At 41.6% G+C, this 26000-nt stretch overlaps 1 protein-coding gene across 2 annotated transcripts; it reads left to right on the forward strand.

Annotated features, from left to right (window-relative positions):
• The first annotated feature begins 3765 nt into the window (after positions 1-3765).
• Positions 3766-21376, forward strand: TUBE1 (tubulin epsilon 1). 2 transcript variants are annotated; one of them, XM_048492542.1, is made up of 12 exons: positions 3777-4024; positions 4137-4210; positions 5389-5441; positions 7444-7495; positions 9753-9868; positions 12081-12202; positions 13336-13523; positions 17344-17513; positions 18968-19108; positions 19256-19396; positions 20053-20227; positions 20857-21376. In XM_048492542.1, exons 1-12 carry the CDS (start codon positions 4000-4002, stop codon positions 21013-21015), a joined length of 1416 nt encoding a protein of 471 aa, XP_048348499.1. In that variant the 5' UTR covers positions 3777-3999; the 3' UTR covers positions 21016-21376. The 2 variants fall into 2 exon arrangements, with proteins under 2 accessions (XP_048348507.1, XP_048348499.1); XM_048492550.1 differs by lacking the exon at positions 19256-19396 and having other exon boundaries at positions 3766-4024.
• The last annotated feature ends 4624 nt before the right edge of the window (positions 21377-26000 follow it).

The raw sequence follows: 26000 nt of genomic DNA on the forward strand, positions 1-26000 counted from the left end.
ATCTCCCTTATCAGATGGCTGTTTCCTTCAGTTATGTCCTGAGGCTCCCGCGCCTCATCTCTGTAACAAAGGGGAGTTCAAATTGTCCAATGGTGGTCCCTGCACGTCTTCCAATGGCTGGGGACCTCTGGGTGCTGCCAGCAGAGTTTAATTTGCAAATCCAAAGGGGGTCTTTGTCCTTGCTAAGGAGTTGGCTGGGTGTTGGTCTGAGCTGCATTCCAGGGCTGACTTCCTTGTCTCTTAATATCAGCTCCTACAGGCTACTGCTTTTACTAACAGCACAAATATCAAAATAACTTTTTTAAACTTAAGCATTAGGGAAAACAATACAATACAAGCACATAAGAGTCTCCTAACTTAACAATAACAAAACCTTAAGCTAACTGGGGAACCTAGTCCCACTAAAATCCTAAACAGCGGGCAAATCATAAATTCAACTCTAAGGGGGCTTCTGTACACACAGGTCTCTGCGTCCTGGCACGGAGCCAGTGTAGTCGTAACTTGACTCAAGAAAATATTTTGGCTATTTTCTTGGGCGGTAACAATTTCCAGTGGCCGGGGGGGGGGGGGCGGAATATCACCTCCACTCCAGGTATTGTCCAAGCTGATCCATACAGGGTGGGCCATCAAGAGGACAATTTACCTTTACTTCAATTTACCTTTCTCAATTTACCTATTCAATTTACCTTTCTCAATATGCTAAAGATACCTACCAATGACGTCACCTTGAAATGTCAGGTGTCGTTACCACTCTTCCTGCTGAATTTTGGAGGCAGTCACATTCAAACTGCCCAATCAAATTCCACCCAGCAAATATTTAATCCTAAGTAATGCTAATGGAAGGGAACTTTCTCTTCCTCACCCTTTCACAGCCACCATCAGTGCTACCTAAAATTGTATTTCTGTTGATCAGCAGATCAAAAACAGCAGCAATGGGAACAAAGTGGGACTCTGGAGCCAAAAAAGAGAATTGGAAAAAAATTCCCTCCTCTCCCCTGCCGAGGGAGAAACCATTTCACTGGATGGAAGAACTGCTACTGCATCAACAATATGCCATCTTCACATCTCCACTGAAGGATCAAAACATAATTCACTTTATGCATTTTCCCTTACTCAAAAGTAGTTCATGCAAACACTGTTTTGCACTTGCTCCACATTAGAAATGTTACATCACACATTTTTCAACAAAGTAAAGTTACTGTGATCCCTTGGCGGCAGAGAACAGACTCTTCAGGCAAGAAACAGGTCCTGTGCCAATAGGTTGAGCTGGGATGGTTAGCATGGGGAGTTACATGAAGAGCAGTGAATAACACCTCAGGGGCCAGCAGTAAGCAAGAAAGGGCCGCTAGGCCTTTGTTGAGGGATTGTCAGTCCAATCTAAGGAAGGCTATAAAATCCCATCAGGCATAATTTGAGTCTGGCAAATGAAGAAGAGCAAAGCAACTTCCCTCCGGATTTCTTCAGGGAACAGCACTACAGGTTAGCTAAAACTGGATTTATCAATAAGTACACATTGAGGGAATTATTACTCCAACAAGCTACTCCATGTGGTTTTGTTTGCAACACTGGACAAGAGAAACAGCACTTCTTATAATAGCAGACTTGTTGCCTTATCCCCATTCCAGGGGGAGTATGGGCTGTTAGAATGGGAAAACTCTCAATTTGACCCAGCAGAGTTCTTCCTACTTTATGATTATTTCCATTTAAAGTACATTCTTCTTCTTAGGAGCTCAGAATGTCTTATTGGGGATTGTCTCATTTCATCCTCACAACTCTGTAGACCAAATCCAATGTCATTAATTGAGATCCACAGCTGAATGAAAATTTGAATTGAGTTTACCCAAAGCAAGTTCAACATTCTAGCCTTAGTGGTATTCACTGGAGAGTCACATCGACAATGTGTCCCTGGAGAGCCACATCGACAATTACCATCAACCAAAAGAGACAAATTACTGGGGGTCCACTAAATAATATATTATGCTGGCTAAGTGACCAAATAAAGAATTTGATCTAATCTGATCATATACAATAATATAACTATTAATATTAAATATTTAACTATAATCTTTTAAATAACCAGAGTAACTCCTGGCATGTAGCATTTTAAAATGTTTTAAATAAAATAGATAAATGTAGAGTTCTCTCTCCCCACCACTGCTGAACCTCAGCGAGGCCTTGTGTATATGAAGTAAATGGAAGGGTTTGCAATGACACAATATTTCCTTCACAAATGTCCATGACTTCGCCTCTTGCTTGAATTTAATAGCAAGCTTATGATCCCTTGCTTGAATTCAATAGTAAGCTTATGATCACACACTCAACTCTTGCACAACATCCCAAGTCAACTTACCTGCTTTTGGGTGGTAAGAATTATTCTGAAATTTACATTGTAAAGTTAAAAATCTTCAGGCAGTTTTTAAATCCACTCAATATTCTCCAAGCCAAGATGAAAGGCAACAAAGATAAGGTTTGTACAATGCTACAGTTCCATACTGTTTTTCTCAAAACCAGACATTGCACTCATTGAGATAAATGGCATTTAAAAATCTGAGCAGTGGACCCTGCATTAGTGGGAGAATGCTAGGAAGATTACTGTGTTGCTTTTCCCATGCTATCAAGAGGTGTCTCAAAACTACATCCCACCCTGTACCAAGCATGTCTAATGTCAGACACAGAGTAGTGCTCCACTTACTGTATTTTACAACTGGTTTGAACCAGTACAAACACAAACTAGTTCAAACAAAAAAAAATTGCCAGTGCACTGTCACTTCAATTCTCTTTTGCATTCATGCTATGGTTAAGTGCTGAATCTTTTTTTTCTCTACCCTCCATCAGGTCTGTCAACTCGATTTCAGGGCAGCACCTGGAAATCGCAGAATTTGGCAATGGGAGGGAGCTCAGATGGGTGTGGTTCCACCAATAACACTCCCTGAAGCTGCCACTTTCTCCAAGGAGACGGATCTCCATAGTCTGGAAATCAGGGTAATTCCAGAATTCCAGGTTTACTGGAGGTTGGCAGCCACACCTTCATCCTTTCAACACACATTTGTGAGTAGTGAGTATTCTAATGTGTATCTGCAGCATGCAGAAAAGTCAGGGCTCCCCCATGTTTAAAACTTTTGTAGGTGATTCTGGTGGGTTTTCTGAGCTGTGTGGCTGTGGTCTGGTGGATTTTGTTCCTAACTTTTCGCCTGCATCTGTGGCTGGCATCTTTAGAGGTGTATCACACAGAGAAAGGTTTAGGGAAGGGAAAGTTTAGTGTGGTATATTGTCCAAGTCCCAGGGACTGACAACCCCACCCGCAATACTATCCACTCAACCACACCTTTGCATAGCAAGTTCCACCCAAACACTTAACGATTGGTTCCCCACCCTGGGACATGGACAATATACCACACTAAACTTTCCCTTCTCACTTAGACACAGTGAGAAACAGACTTTTCTCTGTGATACACTTCTGAAGATGCCAGCCACAGATGCAGGCGAAACGTTAGGAACAAAATCCACCAGACCACGGCCACACAGCCCGGAAAAGTACAGCCCATCAGAACCAGTTGAATTCGGCCGTGAAGGCCTTCGACAATACATTAAACACTTTTGTAGGTGAAGTTTTATCAAACGCACAGCGAATTGGGGGAGATCGGCAGGCGTATCTGCACCACATTTTTTCTTCCAACCCGTTATTAGAAGTACAGAAAACTCGTTTTTCTTGCCTCCAATTTTCAGTATGACAAAACGAACGGAATCTCTACCATCTCCCGGCCATTTTAGAGTTTTTCGTCGCACGCATGCGCCCCGAATAAAATGCAAAGCAAACGCTCCGCTAGTCATTAGCAATCCTATCTTGCGCGTGCCTGAGATCGCTTCTACAACCAACCAGCAGGCTACCCCTGCGAAATCAGGCTTTCAGAATGTGCAGTTCAAGTGGGCGGAGCCACCGCTCTAACCGGCCTTTCAGAAAGAAGCCGCCTTAGCAACGGCTCTGCAAGAACGGCAGCCATGACACAATCTGTGGTGGTGCAGGGTGAGCCCGTGAACGTTTCTGAATCCTTCCTTTCATTTGTCGCCTTATCTATGTCACGTTGCTTTCCCCTGTGGCTTCTTGACGGTACTTTCTCCTCCCCCTCCTCCTACAGTGGGTCAATGCGGGAACCAGATCGGCTGCCGTTTCTGGGATCTGGCGCTGCGGGAACATGCCACCGTCAATCAGGTAATTAGCCCCGCCCATTTCTGGGGACCTCAGCGCATGTGCGCGCCCGCAGTAGTGCGCGAAGCTTTGGGATGTCCGTTCACCGTAGGGGCCGTTAACCGTAGACGCCTCTTGGCTGACCGCGTTCCCTTCGCCTCAGGGGCTGCTGACAGACCATTGAGGGGCGGACGTAGAGTTTTTTGGTGGGACGAGCGGCTGGCTTCTTACTGTTTGCCTTGGGCAGGGTATTAAAATGGTTACTTCACTATCACATATGATAAATAACCGTCTCTTTTTTCTTGACTGTGACCTATTACAAAAGCCAGGGCAAAGGTGGAAGATCTTACTTTCCGTTTATAACTTCGTTCTTTGCTTCTGTCCTTGTTTTTGTCTGAAAATCGGCTGTTGCACACAATCATCTCGTTTTTGTGATTCCCATGGGACTAGTCACTAAGCCATGAAATTTGGCTGAGACTGATGAAAGCAAAGACTTTCCCTGTCTCATGTGAACTGTGCTGCCCCCCCCCTCACAAAACCTACCTTTAGGATTAACTACACTAACTATATCTAACATGTGCTGTGTAAGAGGTGTGCCACCTAGTTAGGATATATGGACCCAGAGAACGGGCACATCCTTTCTGTAGTGGGAAGAAAGCAGATTGGGAAGAAAACTGGAAGTTTCTTCCTTGGAGCAACAAATGAATGAGGCCTTTTTAAAGTGAGTTCCACCAATGTACATCTGTGAGTCTGTTTGCTGAGCCTGGCATATGTCAGGATTACAGTGTATTATAGTTACACCCTTAGTTTTCATGTCAGAAGTTCATAGCATATGTACATACTGTTGGTGGCCGTGATGAATAAGCACTGTGCCTTTCCTCGTGTGAGAAATCGTTTTCCGTTGCTGCCACCAGTGACAAGGGAAATGAGGCATTGCTTATTTGGACAGGGTAGAGTATGTTTATCAGTGGTTGTTAAATTATTTGAAGCCCACCATTGCCACCATCCATGTGATTGTTGTTTCTTTCCCGTAGCCTAAAGATCTTTTATTGTTTCAGGAGTGCTTACATTTCATAGTACAATCAAGAGGACACCATTAAAACCAAGCTTTTCAAATCCTATGCCCCATATTGCTATGGTGTCTAAAAAATTGGAGGAGTTGTTGCATTTCAATTTGTACTGAAATAAGGTTTCTTTTTTAGAAAGGAATTTATGATGAAGCATTGAGCAGTTTCTTTAGAAATGTGGACACAAGGTAAGTGTAATCTTTGTAACTTTTAAAATTCTTTTTAAATAACTTTTGTTTATTTTTAAAATAATGGGAATGCTATTGTTGTACCAGTGCTTGCATAGAACAGCTAGTTGACATCTTGTGCTATGCCATGTAAAGCCTCACTGGATATCTTCAGGAAGTCCTGCAAGACTTTTTTTTAACAAGACTTTTGATGGGGTATGAGCAGCAACCATATTTTGGGAGGGGGACGTATTGGGGTTTGTTTGATTTTAATCAGTAAATTTTAAGCTGTCTTGAGCAGACGGAAAGGCAGGATTAAAATATTTTAACAAATAAAGACCATTCTACAGAAGCCTGTTATTCATTGAATGTTTGTACTATATACATCCTTCTTTCTATAATTTTTGTAAGTGCTTCCTTTTGGGGTTTGCAGACATGTGGAGAGTCTATATTGTGCTCTTGTGGTGGGTCCCAGTCATTCCAGTATGCTGTTTCTTCAGTGAATGTAATAACATTGTCAATTATATGCCTGGCCTACCTTGACTGTGGCGTGTGTTCATTACATTGCAATAACGTTCACCCTTTGCAGTCTCAGTGTTTCACTGACTGTATAATCCCTTGTGCACTGTACCCTATTGGATAGGGACATCTGCCAGTATGCTATTTTTAGGGATGCAAAAGCTTGCCTGACAATCCCCAGGAACATTGGAGGAGTGGAGAATTCTTGTTAGTCACTTTTGAAACAGGAAGTTGTGCCATCTTTTTTTAAAAAGAAATTTTATTAGTATTAAAAACATACGAAAAGTATACAATTACATTGAATGCAATATAAGAAGTACAGTGAGACTTCGGTTTTCCTTGGTAATCTGTCCGAAAAGAATCGATGAAAACCAAAACTGATGAAAACCGAGACAAACTTTTTCCATAGGAATTGATATAAATCCAATTAATCCATTCTAGGCACTCCAAAAAACATACCAAAACACATTTTTGGTGAATAAACATAGTGTTTAATGCTGGAAACAGTAACAAATAATAACACTAGGACCAGCTTCAGAGCCAGTGGACCAATGTCACACCAGAAAGCTGTCCAAAGAGGTCAGTTTCTGACGCCTCTTTAAGATTTGTCTGAAATGTGGCAAAACATTGTCATTAAACAAATTGCAGACACGGCCTGCAACAGCTTTGTCCGGGTGATTTTTCTCCACAAATCCCCTGCACCTTACTGCAAATCGATGAAAACCGAGATACATTTTTCACTGAAAATTTTTTCATACCTATAGAGGTGTGATGTCATGCCATCACTACCACCATGTTACTGCTACAGCACACTGGCTCTTGAAGTATCTCTAGGTGTCAAATATTGGGCCATATTTAAATGCCGTAATTCCTGTGACATCAAAAATTTTGCTGGTGATTTTTTCCCCATCAGTTTTACTCCAGGTCAGGATGAATGTCACAATCCAAAATTCTACGCACTGGGCTGCTGAGAAAGAATGAGATCTAGATCTGAGAAAGAATGAGATCTAGAATTGCTCAAATGCAGCAGCCAAACCATAATCTGCCCTTTACCAGAACAGACTTGGGGAGCCATAGGTTTTATTAATGACAGCTTTCTGAATTTTTGGCAAAACTTAGTTTGTTATTACCATATGCTCAAACCCCAAAAGATGTTTTGTGATCTTTCCTTAAAACCAGAATTCCTACTCCTGGTTTAATTCTGTTTTGAAATCTTTGGAGGAATTAGTTAGATGCAGTGGCAAACTATGGTTTGCCAGACATTTCCGATTATCTGACTGTGTATAAAAAGAAATGTGCAAGGCCAAAGATTTCCTGGGGTCGTTCTCATTACAGCCAACTGTGGTTTTGATGATTGCATTAGACCTGTGCCTTAAAATTGGTAACCTTTCTGTTGCTTTGTTAATGTCTTGATAAAAACTGAAATGTATTTTTGCAATAACCTACCATTTTACATGTAGTCTTCTGAACATTTATTTTTTTATTGGCTTTCTGATTTTTCTAGGTCAGATGATGCTGATACTTCCAGAGGAAAGATTTGTTCCTTAAAAGCACGTGTAAGGCAAAATAATAACTTTTATATTGTTATTTCTTATACTTTTAGTACCTGGAAATACCTTTCAAGTTTTGGGGATTTTTTATAAAATACGTTTGGAATGATTCTCCCACTGAAAATGATACTCATGGGAAAATAATATAGGGCTGGTGTACTGTAGAGTGGATTTTGATTGCTGCCCATCTGTTAATTTAGAGAGATGATTGAGTGACCTCACCTTTTATTCAGATCACCCAATGAGCATTCAATTTGCTTGTAATGTTTTGGCCCTATTTAGCACTAAGGTATCAGAATGAAACTTGGTAAAAAGATTTAGAGATCAGTTGTGAGTTTCATGTTTGAATGCCAGCTTGATCTCTGCATCCATCTTCAAAGAGGGAGAGGACAGTACTTCACAGTGCAAAAGTTTTTCTGTTGCACAACTGTTGCTGTAAATGTTTCTTCCTAATGCCCACTTGGAACCTTTCTCCCCTTAATGTATACCCACTGTTGTGAATCCTATGCTCTGCAGCTCCCTACTCTCCTCCAAGTGACAGCCCTTCAAATACTTAAAAGAGAGCAATCATGTCCCTTCTCAATCCCCTCTTCTCCAGACTAAATGTTCCAATGTCCCTCAGCCTTTCCTCATAGGGCTCAGTTTCCAGGTCCCAATCATTGTCATCACTGTCTTCTGCATCTGCTCCATTCTTTCCACATCCACATTCTTTCCACATCCTTTTTGAAGCGAGGCCTTCAGAATTGCACACAATACTCCAGGTGAAGCCTGATCAATGCAGGGCTATGACATCTTGTGATTTGGATGTTATGCCTCTGATGATGCACCACAAGATCACATTTGCCTTTTTGTAGCTGCATCACACTGGCTCATATTTAACTTACTGTCCAACATCTTATTTACACATACTGCTACTCATTAGTGTATCCCCCATCCAGTATGTGTGTTCTTCATTTTTGTTACCCAGATGACATTTGTCCTTGTTGAGTTGCATCTTGTTCACATCTGCCCACTTTTTCAGTGTGTTCAGATCTTGTTGAATTCTCTCTCTATCTGCTAGAGTTCTCACTGCTCCAATTTGGTATCATCTGCAAATTTAATGAGTAGTTCTGCCACATCTTCCTTCATGCCAGTGAAATGCTGTTGATAACTACTCTTTGAGAGCAGTTCTTCAACCAGTTCCCTGTCCACCTAACTAGCCTAGAGTCCACAGTCCTCTAGTTTACTGATTAGAGCATCACGGGGAAACCTGTCAAAGGCTTTACTGAAATCCAGGTAAACAACTTCAACAGCATTCCCTCCATCCAGTAAGATTGTCACTTGATTAAAGTAAACAAGGTTTGGTCCAGCATGACCTGATGGGGGTAAATCCATGCTGACTCCCCGGATTACCAGATTGTCCTTCAGATGCTTGCAGATTGATCCTATTAAAATCTGTTCTCGTATCTTCCCTGGGACAGAGATCATTCTGACTGGCCTGTAGTTTCCTGGGTTATCCCTCCTCCCTTTTTTGAAAATGGGGATAATGTTTGCCTCCTCCAGTCTTGTGGCCCATCTCTTGTCTGCCAAGAGGTCCAGAGGATGATGGACAAAGTCTCAGCAAACTCTCTAGATAGTTCTTTCAGGACTCTTGGGTGCATACTGTCTAACCCAGGGAATTTGTTCTCATCCAATGCAGCCAAGTATTGCATTTTGTTCATTTTGCAGAGAGCCAACTATCTCTCTGTCCATGTCAACCAGCAGCCCAGATGCCATGCCTTGCTTTCTACCATCTCTAACTGAGCCTGTTCTCTTCTTCACAGAAAAAAAACCTGAGGCCTTGACCTGATATATATTATTGGGTCTCCCTAGGCCTAATTCAACACTTCATTAACTGCACCATACTTTAAACAAGGTTCAGCATACACTGAGTGAGCACATAGTTGTATCAGGCCCCAACCCAGAGCCAATCTAGTAATTCTGGGGACTCTAGTCCACACATCACCAACCACCTTGCCAGTCACTTCAGTAAGGAGATAGCTCTGCATGAACATCCTTTTTTGTATACACAGCTGTACCAACCATTAAAGTGAAACTTTATATCCACACCTCTGAAATACACACACAAGCCTGTTGATTTCAGTAGGATAAGGTTTTCATTGTATTTGCAGAACTCTAGCCAAACGGTGTTAAAGCAAGGGAAACTTTCATTCTTTGCTGTGTTCATTTTGCATTAAAAAATTTAAAGATGTGGTCACTCTAAACTACCTTTTGTTGTTTTAAGGCTCTGCTGCTTGACATGGAAGAGGGTGTAGTAAATGAAATTCTTCAAGGGCCATTGAGAGATGTCTTTGATAGCAAGCAGCTGATCACAGATGTTTCTGGCTCAGGAAACAACTGGTGAGAATGAATTCTTTTAAATAAAATCTTCATACAGAATTTTCATACAAAAATGTACATTTCTGCCTTTTTAATTTTTTTAATAAGCCCATTAAGATCAGTTTTCTATTTTTTTGCTATGAGGAAAACTTTGAAAACAAACTAGGAATCATCTTTTATTTAAAAAGTATATAATTCCATGTATTGTGTTACTGTTTAAACATTCTTCTGCTCGAAAAGGTTTTTCTTCCCTTCCAAATAGTAATCTTAAGAGATATGAACAGCTGACCAAAGGAACAAGGAAAAAAGATGGACCTATAAGCTAATAAATTCCAACTTTTAACAAATGCTTTTCAGTGGATCAAAGGAAAGAGAGATTTGGACTAAAATAGATCAAAAGTAATGACACCCTCTAGTCTTAAGAACATAGCAAAGAAGTATCAGGCAGCAAAACTCCCAGAGAAAGTGTACACTGGAGGAAGTAATTTTGTAATTGTAAATTCTGCAACAACCTATTGGTCTCCGCAAATTGACTGGGAGCCATTACATCTTTCTCCCCTTGATTGTGTGAGTACCTGGAAGTGTAATCTTTTCACACAAATCCTGTGTAAAGCTGGCTTCTCACAGTCTGTGTTAGGAGCCATTCCTTGGAATATTCTCTTCCTCCACTTTGCAGAGCATTTCCACCTTTTCCTTTCATGAAAAGTTACATATAATACACAAGCCACAACTGAGTTCTAAATTCTGTACTAAAAGCCAGTTTGAAATTGGTTTACATGCAGTGATTATAAATTAATCTGGTTTGCATTAGCCATGATTTGTTAGTCGTCTTGAGTCTAAGGAGAGATACAAATCTTTTGAACAACTAGAATTGTTTCAGTGCACATGTAAATGCCATGATTAATACTAGGAAGCAGAAATTACTCCTTTTTGAATTAGATACATACATACAGAGAGAGAGAGAGAGAGAGAGATTCAAAACGAGATATACCAGAGCTCACAACAATGAAAATTTTGCCTAATTTTCTATTGAAAAAATAGAAAAAAAATTCTATTGAAAAACAGAAAATTCCATTGAAAAATAGAAAACTGGAGAGGGGTTAAATGAAATGTTGTACCTTTCCTGACTTTTTAATATAATGCATAGCAATTGTCCTAAGAGCTGTTTTTAAACCTGGCCTTTCTCTACAATAAGGAGTCTCAGAGAGGCTTACAACTGCCTCTTCACCCCTGCCCATGCACTTTGTAAGTAGAGCTCTGAGAGAACTGCGACTAGCCCAAGGTACCCCAGCAGGCTTCATGTGGAGGAACAGGGAAACAAACCGCCAAATCAGAGTCTGCCATTCATGTGGAGGAGTGGGGAATCAAACCTGGTTCTCCAGATTAGAGTTTACCACTCTTAACCACTACACCACACGGGTTCTCCAGGAGAAGAGTGTGCATTCCAAGAATGGTTCCCATTTATGGCATATACATTGGACCCAATAATAAAACATAAGAGGGCTGCACCAAGCCATAATGAAGGCAAGGAAACAAATGGTGCAGAAGGAAATTAACTATTTAATAATTTTTGCAGCCCCTATATGTTTGTATGCATGGCTCAGGAAGAATCTTTCAGATTCTTTTTGGTAACATCCAAATGCATGCATTAAAGCTGAACTTTTAGGACATTACTTAAAATAATCAGTTGTTTCCTTTCCTTTATTCCAACTTTTAATAGCAACAAACTGAAGACGCATAGCTTAAAGAAAGTAAAGTGTGTGTGTGTGTGTGTGTGTGTGTGTGTGTGTGTGTGTGTGTGTGTGTGTGTGTGTGTGTGTGTGTGTGTGTGTGTGTTTTACAACCTTTACTTTTTCAACATGCTTCTGCTTAATTTTTTAAATCTCTTCATGCATGAAAAATGTATTTAATTGGACTCCTCAATGAGTTCACCTTTGTGAGCATGAAGAATTTCCATATTACTGGATGTAGGTAGAGATTATCCTATACTTTCATGGAGCTCAGCAATGGAAGTCTTAACATCAGTCTGAAATTTGCAAGGAGTACTTTTTTCTGAAAGGCAGCAAACATATCCCCACATTCTACAGCTCAGTATCTGTGTGTTTCAGAAGTAAGAGGAACAGAGTCCTTCTGCAGGAATAAAGAAACTTGATGGACTACAGCTAATGTGCATATACTAGAATTGTCAGAACTAAAACAAAAGGATGGTATATTAAAGTTGTCCTGTTTTTAGGGCTGTAGGTCACAAAATGTATGGATGTCAGTACGAAGAACGTATTGTAGAAAAGCTGAGGAAGATTGCAGAGCACTGTGACTGTCTGCAATGCTTTTTTGTCATTCATTCCATGGGAGGGGGTAAGTATTGTTCCAGCCCAATAAACAGAAGAGGAGAAATGAATAAAAATAAGCTTAGAGCAGTCTTGAGTGTAATAATCTAAAAATATTAACTTACTAAGAACAAGGTTTTTAATTAAGTAAAGCAACTCTGAAATGTCTAACTGACTTTACAAAGCATACTGATGAGCAAGCACTGTTTCTGAATTGTATCCCTAATATCTAGTGTAAATCAACTGTTTATTTTCCTGTTTCTGATGTATTATCCACTATTCCCTTAGCTGTATTTTTCTAAATATTTACTCTAAAAGGCATCATGCTGGTTGCTCCCTTGCTCTTGCATGAGAGTAAAATTAATCAAGTGACTACTTGGCTTCTCAGGGCCTCGAAGTAGTCTAGGCCTGGAGAATATTGTATCTTTACAGTACAGTCCGGGGTGTGCGTGCGTGCGTGCGTGCGTGCGTGCGTGCGTGCGTGCGTGCGTGCGTGCGTGCGTGCGTGCTCCATGATCAGGGATGGCACAGCCACAGCACAGCCATGCCCCCTCCAAAGAGCCAGCAATACAACATTGACGCTTCCCCTGTAAAAGTGGCCTATGACTCTTGGGCTGTGCCACCATTTTTGCCAGCATAAGTTTGCACTAGCAAACACTGCCATACATGCTTTTTACGTCAGTGCAAGTGGCGTTTATGACGCTCCAGGGTCACCCTGCTTCCTGAGTGATTTCGGCCCCTCCCTTTGTTAGTGTTACCTCAGCAGCCCTGGGAAGAACAAGATGGTGGTATCAGATACCTCAGAAAAGATAAAATCAGTCCAATGCATTCCTTACTCACAAATCTTTTTTAAAAATTCAGAAGGAAATTACTAAAATAAATCTTTACATATCAACTGCCATCTTAAGAGGTCAGAAGAAACTTTCAAATAGAAACCTACTTCAGGCATTTCCCATTGTGAACATGGATACAACATCATTAAACTTTCATCAGTCTCGTGATTTCTTAGAAAATCCAGAGTAGCCATTCTGGTTTGGGCTTTTTATTTTAATGGTTCATTAGTAGGTGTAAGGTGCCTGGAAGGATGAATATTTTATTATGAACAAGGTACAAGATAGTCTTTAAAGTACACTGTTACAACATTGTTTGTTTGTTTTCTAGGGACAGGATCTGGCCTTGGTACATTTGTGCTAAATGTGCTCGAAGAGCAATTCCCAGAAGTGTATAGATTTGTTACTTCAGTTTATCCTTCGAGGGAGGATGATGTCATTACATCTCCTTATAACAGTGTCTTGGCTATGAAGGAGCTCAGTGAGCATGCGGACTGCGTATTGCCAATTGAAAATGAAGTAAGAACTTTCGTTCAACTTGTCAGCTGCATCTTAAAGAGGAAATACAGACAGAGACCCACAAGGAAATCATGGGGTTGGATTTCACACCTTCCTGCTGGTCCCCATTTTCTTCTGCAGATTCTTTCTGCCCCCCCCCCTCCATGTTTCTGTCCTCCTCACCCCCATTCTCCTCCTCTTGCTATCTCTAATACAGCCACTGTGTGTCTTTTTCACTTGCATAAAGTGCATCCTCCCTTGCTGCCTCTACCTCTGCTCTTATTGCTCACTCACCCAGCTACCTACTCAGCAGTGTACCTTCTTGCCCTCCCTGCTGCTTCTGTCCTCACAGTCCTGCCCATCTGCCTTTGCCATCTCCTCCCCCCTGCCTCTACTGTGGCTTGCCTGGCTCAATCACTCACCTGATTAGTCGTGCCTCTTACCCTTTTCACTACTGCCTCCTTTGTCTTTCATTCCTTCCTCTATTCCTTGCTTACCCGCCTGCCTCATTCACCCAGTGGCAGTGCCTCTTCCTTCCTTCCCAACTGTGGCTGGTTGCATGTCTATGGGGTTGCTAAGCAATCCTCAAAATGATGCCTAAGAACTTGAGATATAGCATCGCAATATTTTGCTTTTCCTGTTAAACTGAGGCCTGGAGGATTTTTAAAAGTTCCCTCGTGTTTTTTTCCCCATTTTTTGCAGATAAGATCTTGTCTCTCCGCAGGGCTCTACCAGCCACTATGGATACAATAAGGGAACTGGAAGCCCCTTGCCTGTCTTTTGGTCCTGGTTTTGACCATTTCAACCTGCTTAGTCCCTCTGAGGTGGACAGGCCACAGAAGTTAATTTATAATCTACCACTAGTCCCTCCTGGCTAGTAAAAGCTTGTAAGGAGGAGCTACAGAGCCACCTGTTGGATATCATCAATGATTCTCTTGAGCAAGGAGCCTTCCCAGATTGGCTGAAAGAGACAGTGGTCTGCTCCCTCTTGAAAAGACCAAGTTTAGATTCTCAGGCTCTGGCCAATTACCGCCCAGTATCGAATTTCATTCCTGGGTAAAGTAATTGAGAGAGCGGTGGCAGCTCAGCTTCCGGAGTTTCTGGAAGATAATGAAGTGTTGGACCCCTTCCATCCCGGTTTCCACCCTGGTCATGGGACTGAGATGGTCTTGGTCACCATTGTGGATGAGCTCCAGTGCCAGCTAGAGAGGCAGTTTGGTGCTGCTAGTGTTGTTAGATCTCACCGCAGCGTTCGACACAGTAGATCATGACCTTTTGGTCCATCGCCTCGCTGAGATATGAGGGATAGCCTTGTGCTGGATGAAGTCGTTTCTTCGAGGTTGAGAAAGTGGGTGGTGTCAGGGAAGGAGATTTTCAGGTGGTGCCCCATTGATTGTGGGGTGCCGCAGGGGGCAATCCTTTCCCTGATGCTTTTTAACATCTATATGCAACCCTTGGCCAAGCTGGTCCGACGTTTTGGGCTGCTGTGTCATCAGGGAAGCTATGAGGGAAGTGAGAGACTGCAGACCTCCGTATTTAACTTACCCTCTGGGAGGATGCAGCCACTCGCTCCCTTTTCTAGGCGGACCTTGGAAACCAGTCTGTGGCTTCGCTGCAGCTCACTGTGGGGAGGTAGGCAGGGAAGAGAGGAGGAAGGGGAGAGGCGTACCGGCTTTTCCAAATGGCTCGGCTTGGAATGCTCCTCCTTCCTGTCCTGGTGTGTTTCTGGGGGATTCCGGTGGCAGGTGTGCGCACACGCTACTGCGAAGGCAGCCAAGCCACGCCCCCAGCACAGTGGCCCCTCATTGGTCCGCTGCGGGTTTGGGGAAACGTGCCTTTTACTGGGCTCCGGTGTGACCTGTGAGCCCGGTGAAGATCTGAAATCATGCCCACAACGGGAAGCCACACCATGTCCAAATTTGGGGGCGATCCGTCCAGCCATTTCTGCGTTCGGGCGTGAGTAACAAACTCACGGTTAGCTTTTTATATATATAGAAGATGTGCTGATCTGGTCACAGTGATCCATGCAACGGCTACCTCCAGGCTATATTATTGTAATTTACTCTACACTGGCCTGTCCTTGAACCTAATCCAGAAACTAAAACTCATTCAGCATGCGGCTGCGAGGCTCCTGGCAGGGGCCTCAGGTAGGGACCACATTACACCTGTCCTATTCCACCTTCACTGGCTGCCCATTGAGTACCCGATCATGTTCAAGGTCTTGGTTTTGACCTTTAAGGCCTTAAGCGGTCTTGGACCTGCATACCTCAGGGACCGCCTCTCCACATATTGCCCAAGTAGGCCCCTCTACTCCTCGGAGGGTAACCTTCTGGTAGTCCCTGGCCTGAAAACCATCCGACTGGCCTCGATGAGGGCCAGGGCCTTCTCGGTACTGGCCCCTACCTAGTGGAATATGCTTCCATCCGAGATTAGGGCCCTGCAGGACTTGAGTAGCTTCTGCAGAGCCTGTAAGACGGAGCTATTCCACCGGGCGTTTTCGTAGGCCAGCCGGTTTAACATTGGTTAATAACATCTGGTTTTGGCTTCCCAGGGGGCGGGGGACATAATAGGCTTAAGTCACCATCTGATTTTAGGTGTTATGTTTTATACTGTTATTTATTATGGCTGTTTTCTGTTTTTATTGTAACTGTTTTTATACTGAGCCCTTTGGGGGAGGGCAAGATATAAATAATAATAAATGCCCCTTTATCATAGAAATGAATGGCTGTTGAAAGTGGGTAGAAAATAGATTTCTGTGGGTGCTATTACACTTCTTTTGTTTTAATGTTTACAATTTTCACCAGTATTCTGCATTGTTTGAAATCTAGATCCTGGTATCTCAAAGCAAACAACTTTAGATTGAATGGGAGGGAATGTGTGATGATGAATCTATGTAGAAGATTAGTAAGTTTGTGTATCAGTTTAGGCGAGGGAGCAAAGGAATGCCCTTAAACAGGAACACAAGATTCAAATTAGACCTTAGACTGCAAAGAAGACATGGATTTTTAATGGAGTTAGAGTCCATGTCTGAAGTGCATTCCCATTGAGGCCTAACGATTCAGAACTTACCATGTTTAATTGACTGTGGTATTGCCATCTTACAAGAATCTGGTACAGTAATGAAACTGTAAAGTATGCACTGATATGGCTAAAAGGCACTCTCATTTTAATTACCATTTGCAGCTGATAAACATGGCCATGTACAAACATTAACTGGCAAAGAATCAATTAACTGCTTAGGAAAAAATCCCTCTAGGAAAACTATGTTTTTTTTTCTGTCAGTATATAGTATGCTTAGAGGTAATCCCCACCAGAAATGAGCAAAGATGGTGGGATTGTCAATGGGTCTGGGGAAAAAAATCCTTCTCCCTTTAATAGAGGCTTAATGTATGCCTAAGGGCTGCTGAAACTTTTTGTGACATGAAGGTAAATGCCTAATAAATAGCACTAAGATGCTAAAAAGCTGCTGGACACCATTTATATTTATTATTGTATTTTTATTGTATTTTATTGTATTTTATTGTATTCTATTTATAAGATTTAGCTTTTACTGTTTTATCGCTGCTTTTAAAGATTTAGCCATTTTATGTTATGTTATGTTTGTTGTTGTGCACCGCCCGGAGCCCCTCGGGGATGGGGCAGTATAAAAATCTAATAAATAAATAAATAAAATAATAAAATAAAAGGGTAGACATTTTCTCCATGGCTCCTGGCAACTCAAAAAGCTGGGTATGTTTAGTATGCTCACTTATATTTCAGTTTTGCATGAAGCTACCGATAAACATTAAACTAATTTTGTTTGACGTCGTTCTTATAAACTTTTTTATGTTTTCTTCCAAAGTCTTTATTTGACATAGTTAGTAAAATTAATCTAATGACCAAAAGTGGAAAACTAAGCTCAAATATAAAGCAAGCTAGCTTGGTAACTTCAGGTGGAATAAAAACTGCCAAGGAGAAACCCTTTGATGCTATGAACAATATTGTGGCCAATTTACTGTTGAACTTAACAAGGTGAGCTTTTGGGATTTAAATCATAATTAAGTTTTAAATGTCACTCTGATTATTCTTTTATTTTTGAGAAAACAAATGTATTCTCAGCTGTGCTTACTAGGTGGTAGGAAAAGTTGTGTATTAAAAGGCACCTAAAATGCTAGATGTGAAGATATTTCTGCCTTTTTAGCTTGATTTGTACATTTAAATGATGTAATTTGGGGGGGCTATGTGGAATACACATATAAATGCCACCTTGTACTGAATCAGAACCCTTGGCTATCTAAATCAGTATAATCTATTCTAACAGGCAGTGGTGCTCCAGGGTTTCAGATCATCTGTCACCTAATTATTATAACTGGAGATGCTGAGGACTGAACCAGGGACCTTCTGCAACCAAGGCAGGTGGTACACCACTGAGCCTCATTTTGCAGTAAATAAAGCAATAGTGAATAGTATCTAGAAATGGTGTAGTACTTTCTTGGACCTTTCATAAGTTTCCAGCCACTCCCTGCTTGCATTCTGCTGCTGATCTTTAGAAGAAGGCATAGGTATGGGTCAAGTTCAAAAATTCCTTTATGTGATACACTTCCAACTGTTTTCAGGGAAGTGTCAGGCCCAACATGGTTATCCCTGCCGTTTCCTGGGACCAGTTTCCAAAATCAAGGCTGATTCCGCATGGGCCAAAAACAGCGGTGTGAAAACGGTATAAACCCTTTTACACTGTTTTAAACCCTTTTACACCATTTTCACACCACTGTTTTTGGCCCATGTGGAATCAGCCCAAGATAGTGCATTTTCTGATTACATGTGTGAATGGTCTGAGTCTCAAAGTATATTGTCCACCCAACACGGTATGATTTGGAGTGTGTAGTGTAAGATGTATGGACCTATGTTTTGATTCTTTCTATCTGGCAGAGCGAGTTTCCAAAAGTCCATCAGCCTTCTCTCTCCAAATTAGTGTGTTTTCTTTCTTTCTGATTAAGGAACCTTCTTTCTGAGATAGATGTTGTCAGATATCTCAGTAGGCACTGGAATTGCCAGAACAGGAGGACGGACTTGATTCAGTTCCCTAATAAAGTACAACAGCTTCAAGTATCTTACTATGTAGAAGTGCAACATAAAAAGCAGCTGTTTACCACTGTGCAGAAGAAGCAAAGCTCATAGACTGCGCAAGGAATGTTCTGATTTTGCTTTAATATGGTTCCTGTGTTGCACAGGGGCTCATCACCCACCCACTGAGGTTGAAAGATCAGCAAAAATATACAGCAAAAGGTGGTAAATCAGTTGCCATAAATGTGACTTAAATTATTAACTAACGAAGAGATACAACTAAATAAGTTCCTCATTATCAAAAACTCTGGAATTCACCTCTGTTTTAAGCTCTGCTAGGTTTGAAGGATCACTTAATATAGATCTTAATGAAATCACCATGAATTTGGTGTAAACTGCTGGAATTCATTTTTTATTTTAAGCTCTGCTAGGTTTGAAGGATCACTTAATATGGATCTTAATGAAATCACCATGAATTTGGTCCCATTTCCTCAACTGCATTATTTGGTTTCCAGTTTAACTCCTCTGTACACGTTGGCTGATGTTAATGTGCCTTCTCGAAGGTAGGTAGATTTTTGTGAATCGTACATCCAGTATCTTGCCCTTTGCCAGCAAAACATCAGTTCATTTTAAAAATATTTGCAATAGCATTCTGATTTTAAATGTTAAGGTTGCTAATTGTTGCAGGTGACTCTTTCTTTGTCTTTTAGGCTGGATCAAATGTTTTCAGATGCTTTTAGTAAAGATCACCAACTGATAAGAGCTGACCCAAAGCACTGCTTGTATCTTGCTTGTGCTCTTCTAGTCAGAGGAAATGTGCATGTTTCAGATCTTCGCAGAAACATAGAAAGGTTTGCATAAAACTTATACTAAGACAGCAATTTCTGCTCATTCAGGCCATTCCCTTAGTCACTGGAGAAAGACTGAGAAGGAGACTGCTCATTTCCTACAGTGTGTACCTCTGCACTTGTTGGGAGAGTGGCAGTGGATAATATCCTAAATAATTTAGTGAGTTAAATAATCTAGTTGTGGATTTTCTGGATAGGGAATTTGTATACATGAAATGGTACCAGCACTGCATAAAGATACGATCTTTAGAAGCTAAGCTATAGCATATCAGGGGGAGTCTCTTGTCTATACCATGATACTTTGGCATATGTTTTATCATTGTGATTGCTTGGATTACTAGATGCCTATCTACTTCTGAGTATGACCATAGAAAAAAACATAAATGTTTCTTTGGTTAAATATCTCTTAGAAAAGCAAGCTATTGAGTGTTTATCCTTTACATTTAAACCTGAAAGAGTTAACAAAAGTGTGTGAGAATAATATAATGGGTTTTGTATTGCTGAAATTACATGAATATATCTATACATTAATTACATGAATATATCTATATATTAAATCAAATAAATAAATAATAATAATATAAATAAATATACGAATATGTTATTAATATTTGTGCTTTGTGTTGCTCATTTTATTGCTCTGTGCTTGCTTCTTTTAGATTGAAACCTTCACTTAATTTTGTCTCCTGGAACCAAGAAGGCTGGAAAACAGGCTTATGTTCAGTACCTCCCGTGGGCCATTCCCACTCATTGTTGGCCCTGGCAAATAATACTTGTGTGAAACCTACTTTTCTAGAACTCAAGGAGAGATTCTTGAGGCTGTACAAGAAAAAGGTATGCCCCCGAATGAAAAGTAATGCTACCTTAAACAATGCTTTGTCAATTATGTTGTGCTTGTATTATAGCTGGTATTAGGAAATGTGGTCATGGAAAATGCCATCAAGTCACAACCGACTTACGGCAACCCTGCAGGGTTTTCAAGGAGAGAGATGTTCAGAATGGTTTGGCATTGCCTGTCTCTGTGTGGATTGACAGAGGACTCTATTATCCCCTGTGCTGATCTCTTCTTAAGCATGCACTCCTGCACATATGCAAGTATTGGATTAAAACTCAAAAATGCACATTTCTTACATCGTTTTCCATCTTTGATAAATTCTCTGAAATCAGAGTTAAAGCAACTTTTGTGAGATTCTCAGTTTTGGAACATTATGTTGACAAAACTGGGTTGGATTCAGACTAAATGGGAAATTTCCCAGTTCCCCCTTCCTGCTGTTGATCCCCCATGTCATTTTTAGGATATCCTATCACACAGCAGCAGTATTTTCTGGAGATTGAGGGCAGGAGGTGGTCGGCAGAAAAGTTTAATTTTGCTAATGCTAATTCTGCTAAACATTTAGTCTTGATCCTTGCCATCAATTTTGTTCAGCAAAGCATGTTACTAAAAGTGACTCTTATTCTTACAGGCTCACCTTCACCATTACCTACACGCTGATGGAATGGAGCAGAGCTGCTTCTCTGAAGCCCTTTCATCTTTGTCAGATTTAATAGAAGACTATAATCAGCTCGATGCCACAAACTGTGGACCTGCAATAGATCCACCAAGACTGAAGATAGCTATGTAACAATGAAAGTGAAAACCTTAAAAGTAAAGGAAGTTGCTAGCTATGCATGTGCAGTCCAACCTGCCTTAAACACTATTCATTGATTTCAGTGGGAAAAACCTAAGAATTTACTGCACATGCCACATAAAGTAAAGTAACAGATGACCTTATATAGTAGCTCAGAATATCACTCTGAACAGACAGCTGAAATGCTCAATTTCAGTAGCAGTGCCATATCAAGTGAGTTACTTGTCCAATTGTACAGAAGCTAGATTATGTACTTTATAGCAATAGAAGAATATATTATATACTGTATTGTATTGTGCTTCTTGTTTAAGCACGATAATCAGAGATATTTTATACATTAAATTATAAAACACGTTTTGAGTTGTATTCACTGAAGGCATAAATATTTATCAAGTGTGTGTGTGTGTGTGTGTGTGTGTGTGTGTGTGTGTGTGTGTGTGTGTGTGTGTGTGTGTGTGTGTGTGTGTGTGTGTGTGTGTGTGTGTGTGTTAAAAAATCTGGCAAGCAACATTGTCTACAATATTGCCTATAAATCCCTTTAACACTTATTTTGAACTCAAACTTCAGTTTGCCAAAATACAAATAGTACTAGCTGTAGTTATAAAAATAAGGTCCAACTACTATAAACACTGTATATATTCTTAAAATTCAAATACATTTTGAAGATTTTTTCATGTAACGAAACCAACTTCAAATACACAACATTTATAAAAAAGTCTACTTAAGGTTGGAACTCCAGATGACAAGTTGTGCATTAAACATTTGTTTGGTTGCAACTATATTTTCATGTTCCATATTTAGTGCAACCCCAAGTGACTGAGTGCACACAGGGCCAATGTTTTCCATACAGGAACATGTTGATGAACAGTTATAGGTAAGTGCAACTCTGTTTCCCTGCAGGTTTCCTTTTGGTAAACATAGCAGAAAAGAAGTACATCAGATTTTGCTTAGAGATATAAATCTGACTGGATCTTTTAATTGAAGAGAACAAGCTATGAATAAGAATCAGTTAAGCAAAAGAAAATAGTAAATGTATGACTGGTCTCATAGATGACAGAATCCTTTATGGCAGTGTCACTGGTTGCTGTGATAACACGCAATCATGCATTACAGGTCTAACAAATATTAATCAATAAACACCCAAATCCTTATTTTTGGTTCTATAAATCACACCAGTTCAGCTGAGAAAACTGTAGGCATGAACAAACTGATGTGCACATTTCCCTTGGGTTGTAAACCACTGGCATAATCCAAATGTGATCTCAAGTTTGAGCCTCTGTACACTCTGGTCAAGGGTTTATAAACTGAATGAGAATGCAGACTGTTCACAGTGAACGGTTTCATATGGCAAGCGCTTTCCATTGTGTATTCAAATGTGCCTCCATGTTCCCACACAGTCTTATACTAACACTTTGTACAGTCAAGTAGTTGCCTTCTTTAGATAATAATTTCTATAGGACATCGGTAAGGGGGGTTTTTCCCCCCCAGGTCCAACCTCCCCATTACATGTCCGAAGCTCCCCTCCCCCCCCCAATTTGTGGTTTTTTGTATTTTTTTAGTGTTTTTTCAGTTTTTGGCCTGCAGAGGGTGCATCTTTTAGGCTAGCAGCACTGGAATTTCAGGGATTTGTTGGAAGACTCTCCTGATGATACCACCCAGGTTTGGTGAGGTTTGGTTCAGGGGGTCGAAAGTTATGGACCCCCAAAATAGGTGCCCCATCCCCCATTGTTTTCAATGGGAGCTGATAGGAGATCGGGGCTACACCTTTGAAGGTCCATAACTTTGGACCCCCTTCACCAAACCCGAGTGATATCATCAGGAGAGTCTCCTAAAAGTACCCTGAAAGTTTGGTGCTGCTAGCTTAACAATTGCACCCCTGAAGCAGGCACCCCCTAAATTTCCCCAGATTCTCCTTTTAAATCCACCCCTTTCAGCATGGATTTATAGGGAGAATATGAGGTCCCCAGTTTAAAGATTGAAAGTGATGCTGTTTCAGGGTGGGGGAGAATCCACCCCAAAACAGCATCACTTTCAATGTTGTTTTAACTGGGGACCCCAGATTCTCCCTTTAAGGTGGATTTAAAAGGAGAATCTGAGCTCCCTAGTTTAAACACCAGATTTTGCACTGGGTTCCATTTTCCCTAGCTACGCCTCTGCCTGAAGGGAAGGGCAGAAGGGGCTGCCAGCTGGGAGCCCAGCCGGAGGCAGGAGAGTCTGCTGTCCCTGGCCTCAGAGAGCTGCTTTTATAAGCAGGGCAGGTGGGGGCATGGCCCTGCCCCCCAAACCCACCCCATAAAAAATCTATACCTACGTCACTGCTGTAGGACAGTAAAGCTCAGGAACCAGATGAGGCTCCTTGACATGCCACGTGTGGCTCTTCTGAACACTGTTCCCTAATAAAGGCTTCTTGTGAAATGAGGCTTTATAACACAGAAGAGACCTGTTGTGAGCCAGCAGTGCTGTGCTGGAACCTCTTAACAGGATATTCATGGTCTGACGTAAGCAGGCTCCTAGAGAGGGGAGCCTGAGCACCCTTCTGCATCTGCCTTCTTGCTCTCTCACCAGCATGAAGCAGAACAGATTCCTGCAACTACTAATCAGATTGAAGTGAGCAGGCTCTGCAGAGAAAAGACAAGCGCTTCTCCAGATTCCCCTGCAGAGTTCACTGAACACTTAGATGAACAGTAGTGGTTAGTGTTTACAACATTGAAACCCTCAAATCTTTGCAGTGGGTGCTACTTATTTATTCATTTATATTTATTTATTTAATTAGGCTTTTATACCGCCCCATCCCCGAAGGGCTCTGGCCGGTGTACAGCATATAAAATGACAATGTAAAACAGTTAAACATTTAAAAGCAGCGATAAAACTAGAAATTTAATTTACACAATCTCAATGGATAGAGATATAATTAATATATGATTGGCGCCCAGTAATCCGCATTTAAAATTCCCTCTCCCCTGGAAAGGGAGGCATGGCGAGTCTCGTTAGCTGGTATGTGGCCTAGATGTCAGGGCCACAGGAAGGAGGGGGGCACCATTAGCAGCCGGTTTCTCCAAAGGCCTCGCTAAACAGTCTCCTCCGGCTCTTACAGGCCCCGCTGAAGACTCCCCAAAGGAATCATCCCGCGAGGGGCCCGGACAGCGCTGGTGGTGCAGGAGCTGTTCCACCAGGCCGGGCCAGGGCTGTAAAAGCCCTGGCCCGTGTGGGGTCCAGCCGCTCCCAGCTGAAGGGCCAGGGACCACTAGTAAATTGGCCTCCCCCCGACCGAGAGAGGCCGTGTAGGGACATATGGGGAGTGATCACCGGTCTCGAAGATACGACGGTCCCAGGCCGCTGTATAGGCCTTAAAGGTTAACACCCTCAACACCTTGAAGGTGATCTGGAATCTCTACTGGAAGCCAGTGCAGCTGACGCAATACAGGTTGAATATGTTCCCAGGTGGCGCTGCCTGTTAACAAGCGCACTGCCGCATGCTGGACCAATTTTAATCTCCGGATCAGACGCAAGGGAAGGCTTGCGTAGAGCAAGTTACAATAGTCTAGCCTGGAGATGACCGTTGCATGGATCACAGTGGCTAGGTCCGCCCGGGAGAGGAAGGGAGCCAGCCGCCGGGCCTGGCGAAGATGGAAAAAAGCAGCCCGGGTTGTATGGGCCACCTGGGTCTCCACTGAGAGAGACAAATCCAGGTGGACCCCCAGGCTGTGAACTTAATCCTATGCATTATTTGAGTATTTGAATCCTATGCATATTTGAGACCAAGTCCCATTGAACAAAGTAGGACTTATTTTGAGTAAACATACAAGACACTGTGACTTCATAGCCCCTGGATTGGGGAGGGGGCGGCAGTTTGAATTGGATGGCTTGTTAAGCTAACCAGCCCCGTCATTGGGAGAGAGGAAGAGCTCTTTAGAAGCTGGAATAATTTTATCATTAGTATAGGTCCAATATACAATTGATAGTTTTATTTTTGAAACACAACTTGCCTGTAATATTACTATGATTGTAAGACGATGCAGTGTTATTGTCCTTGTCCAGTATTGGCTTTAAACGCCTAATGTACAGTTTTGCTAATTATTGCAAAGAGAACAGACTGGAAATTAACTATGCTAAAACTAAAGTTCTCATTTTTGCTAAGAGTTGGAAGCCCACGTCCTGGCGAATTAAGGGCCACAACATTGAGCAGGTCAAATATTTCCAATACCTTGGTATTTGCTATAGGTATAATTTGTCATGGTCCTCACAGCGACAAGCAGTAACTACCTCAGCACATACCAACATGACGGCAATATATCACTTTTTTTTACAGTAAAGGCAATCAATACATTCCTGCTGCCTTGAAGGTTTTTGATGCTAAGATTGGCTCCTTGCTACTGTACGGTTCCCCCATTTGGATTTCAGCAATAAATAAATCATTTATTACATTCCAAATTCCTTCGGAAACTAATAGGGCTCCCTAGACGTGTGCCTTATGCTGCGTTGTGCATAGAGATGGGCCAAACAACTCTAGAAACCTTGGCATGGATAAGGGCCATAAAATATTGGCTGCATATACATTTTCTAGTGGGATCCAATAGTTATATTCCCTCTCTGTTATCAGATCACTTTATTTCAGAATGGTATACTTTGATCTTTAGAAAGGTTGAAGCTATTGGTTTCCCTTTGGAATCACTCCTTATGCTCACAAAGGTGGAAGCCTTCATACTAGTTAAGAATAGGCTCTTGGATCTTGATTTTCATAATTTGACTCTTGCAGCCAAGACAACCTGTTCTCCAACTACATTATTAATCCCATGTGAGCGTGGAATTATGGCAGCATATCTTCGTCTGCTGATTAATCCCACCCAGAGGAGAGCCTTGGCTACTGCAAGATGTAATGTGCTGCCATCAGCTCTGCTGGAGGGAAGATTCAAGAATATGGAACGTTCTAAAAGAGTTTGTTCAAGTGATCTGATTACGGTTGAAACACTTGACCATTC

This window comes from Sphaerodactylus townsendi, linkage group LG01 (genome assembly GCF_021028975.2).
Source record: "Sphaerodactylus townsendi isolate TG3544 linkage group LG01, MPM_Stown_v2.3, whole genome shotgun sequence".
Lineage (NCBI taxonomy): Eukaryota > Metazoa > Chordata > Lepidosauria > Squamata > Sphaerodactylidae > Sphaerodactylus > Sphaerodactylus townsendi.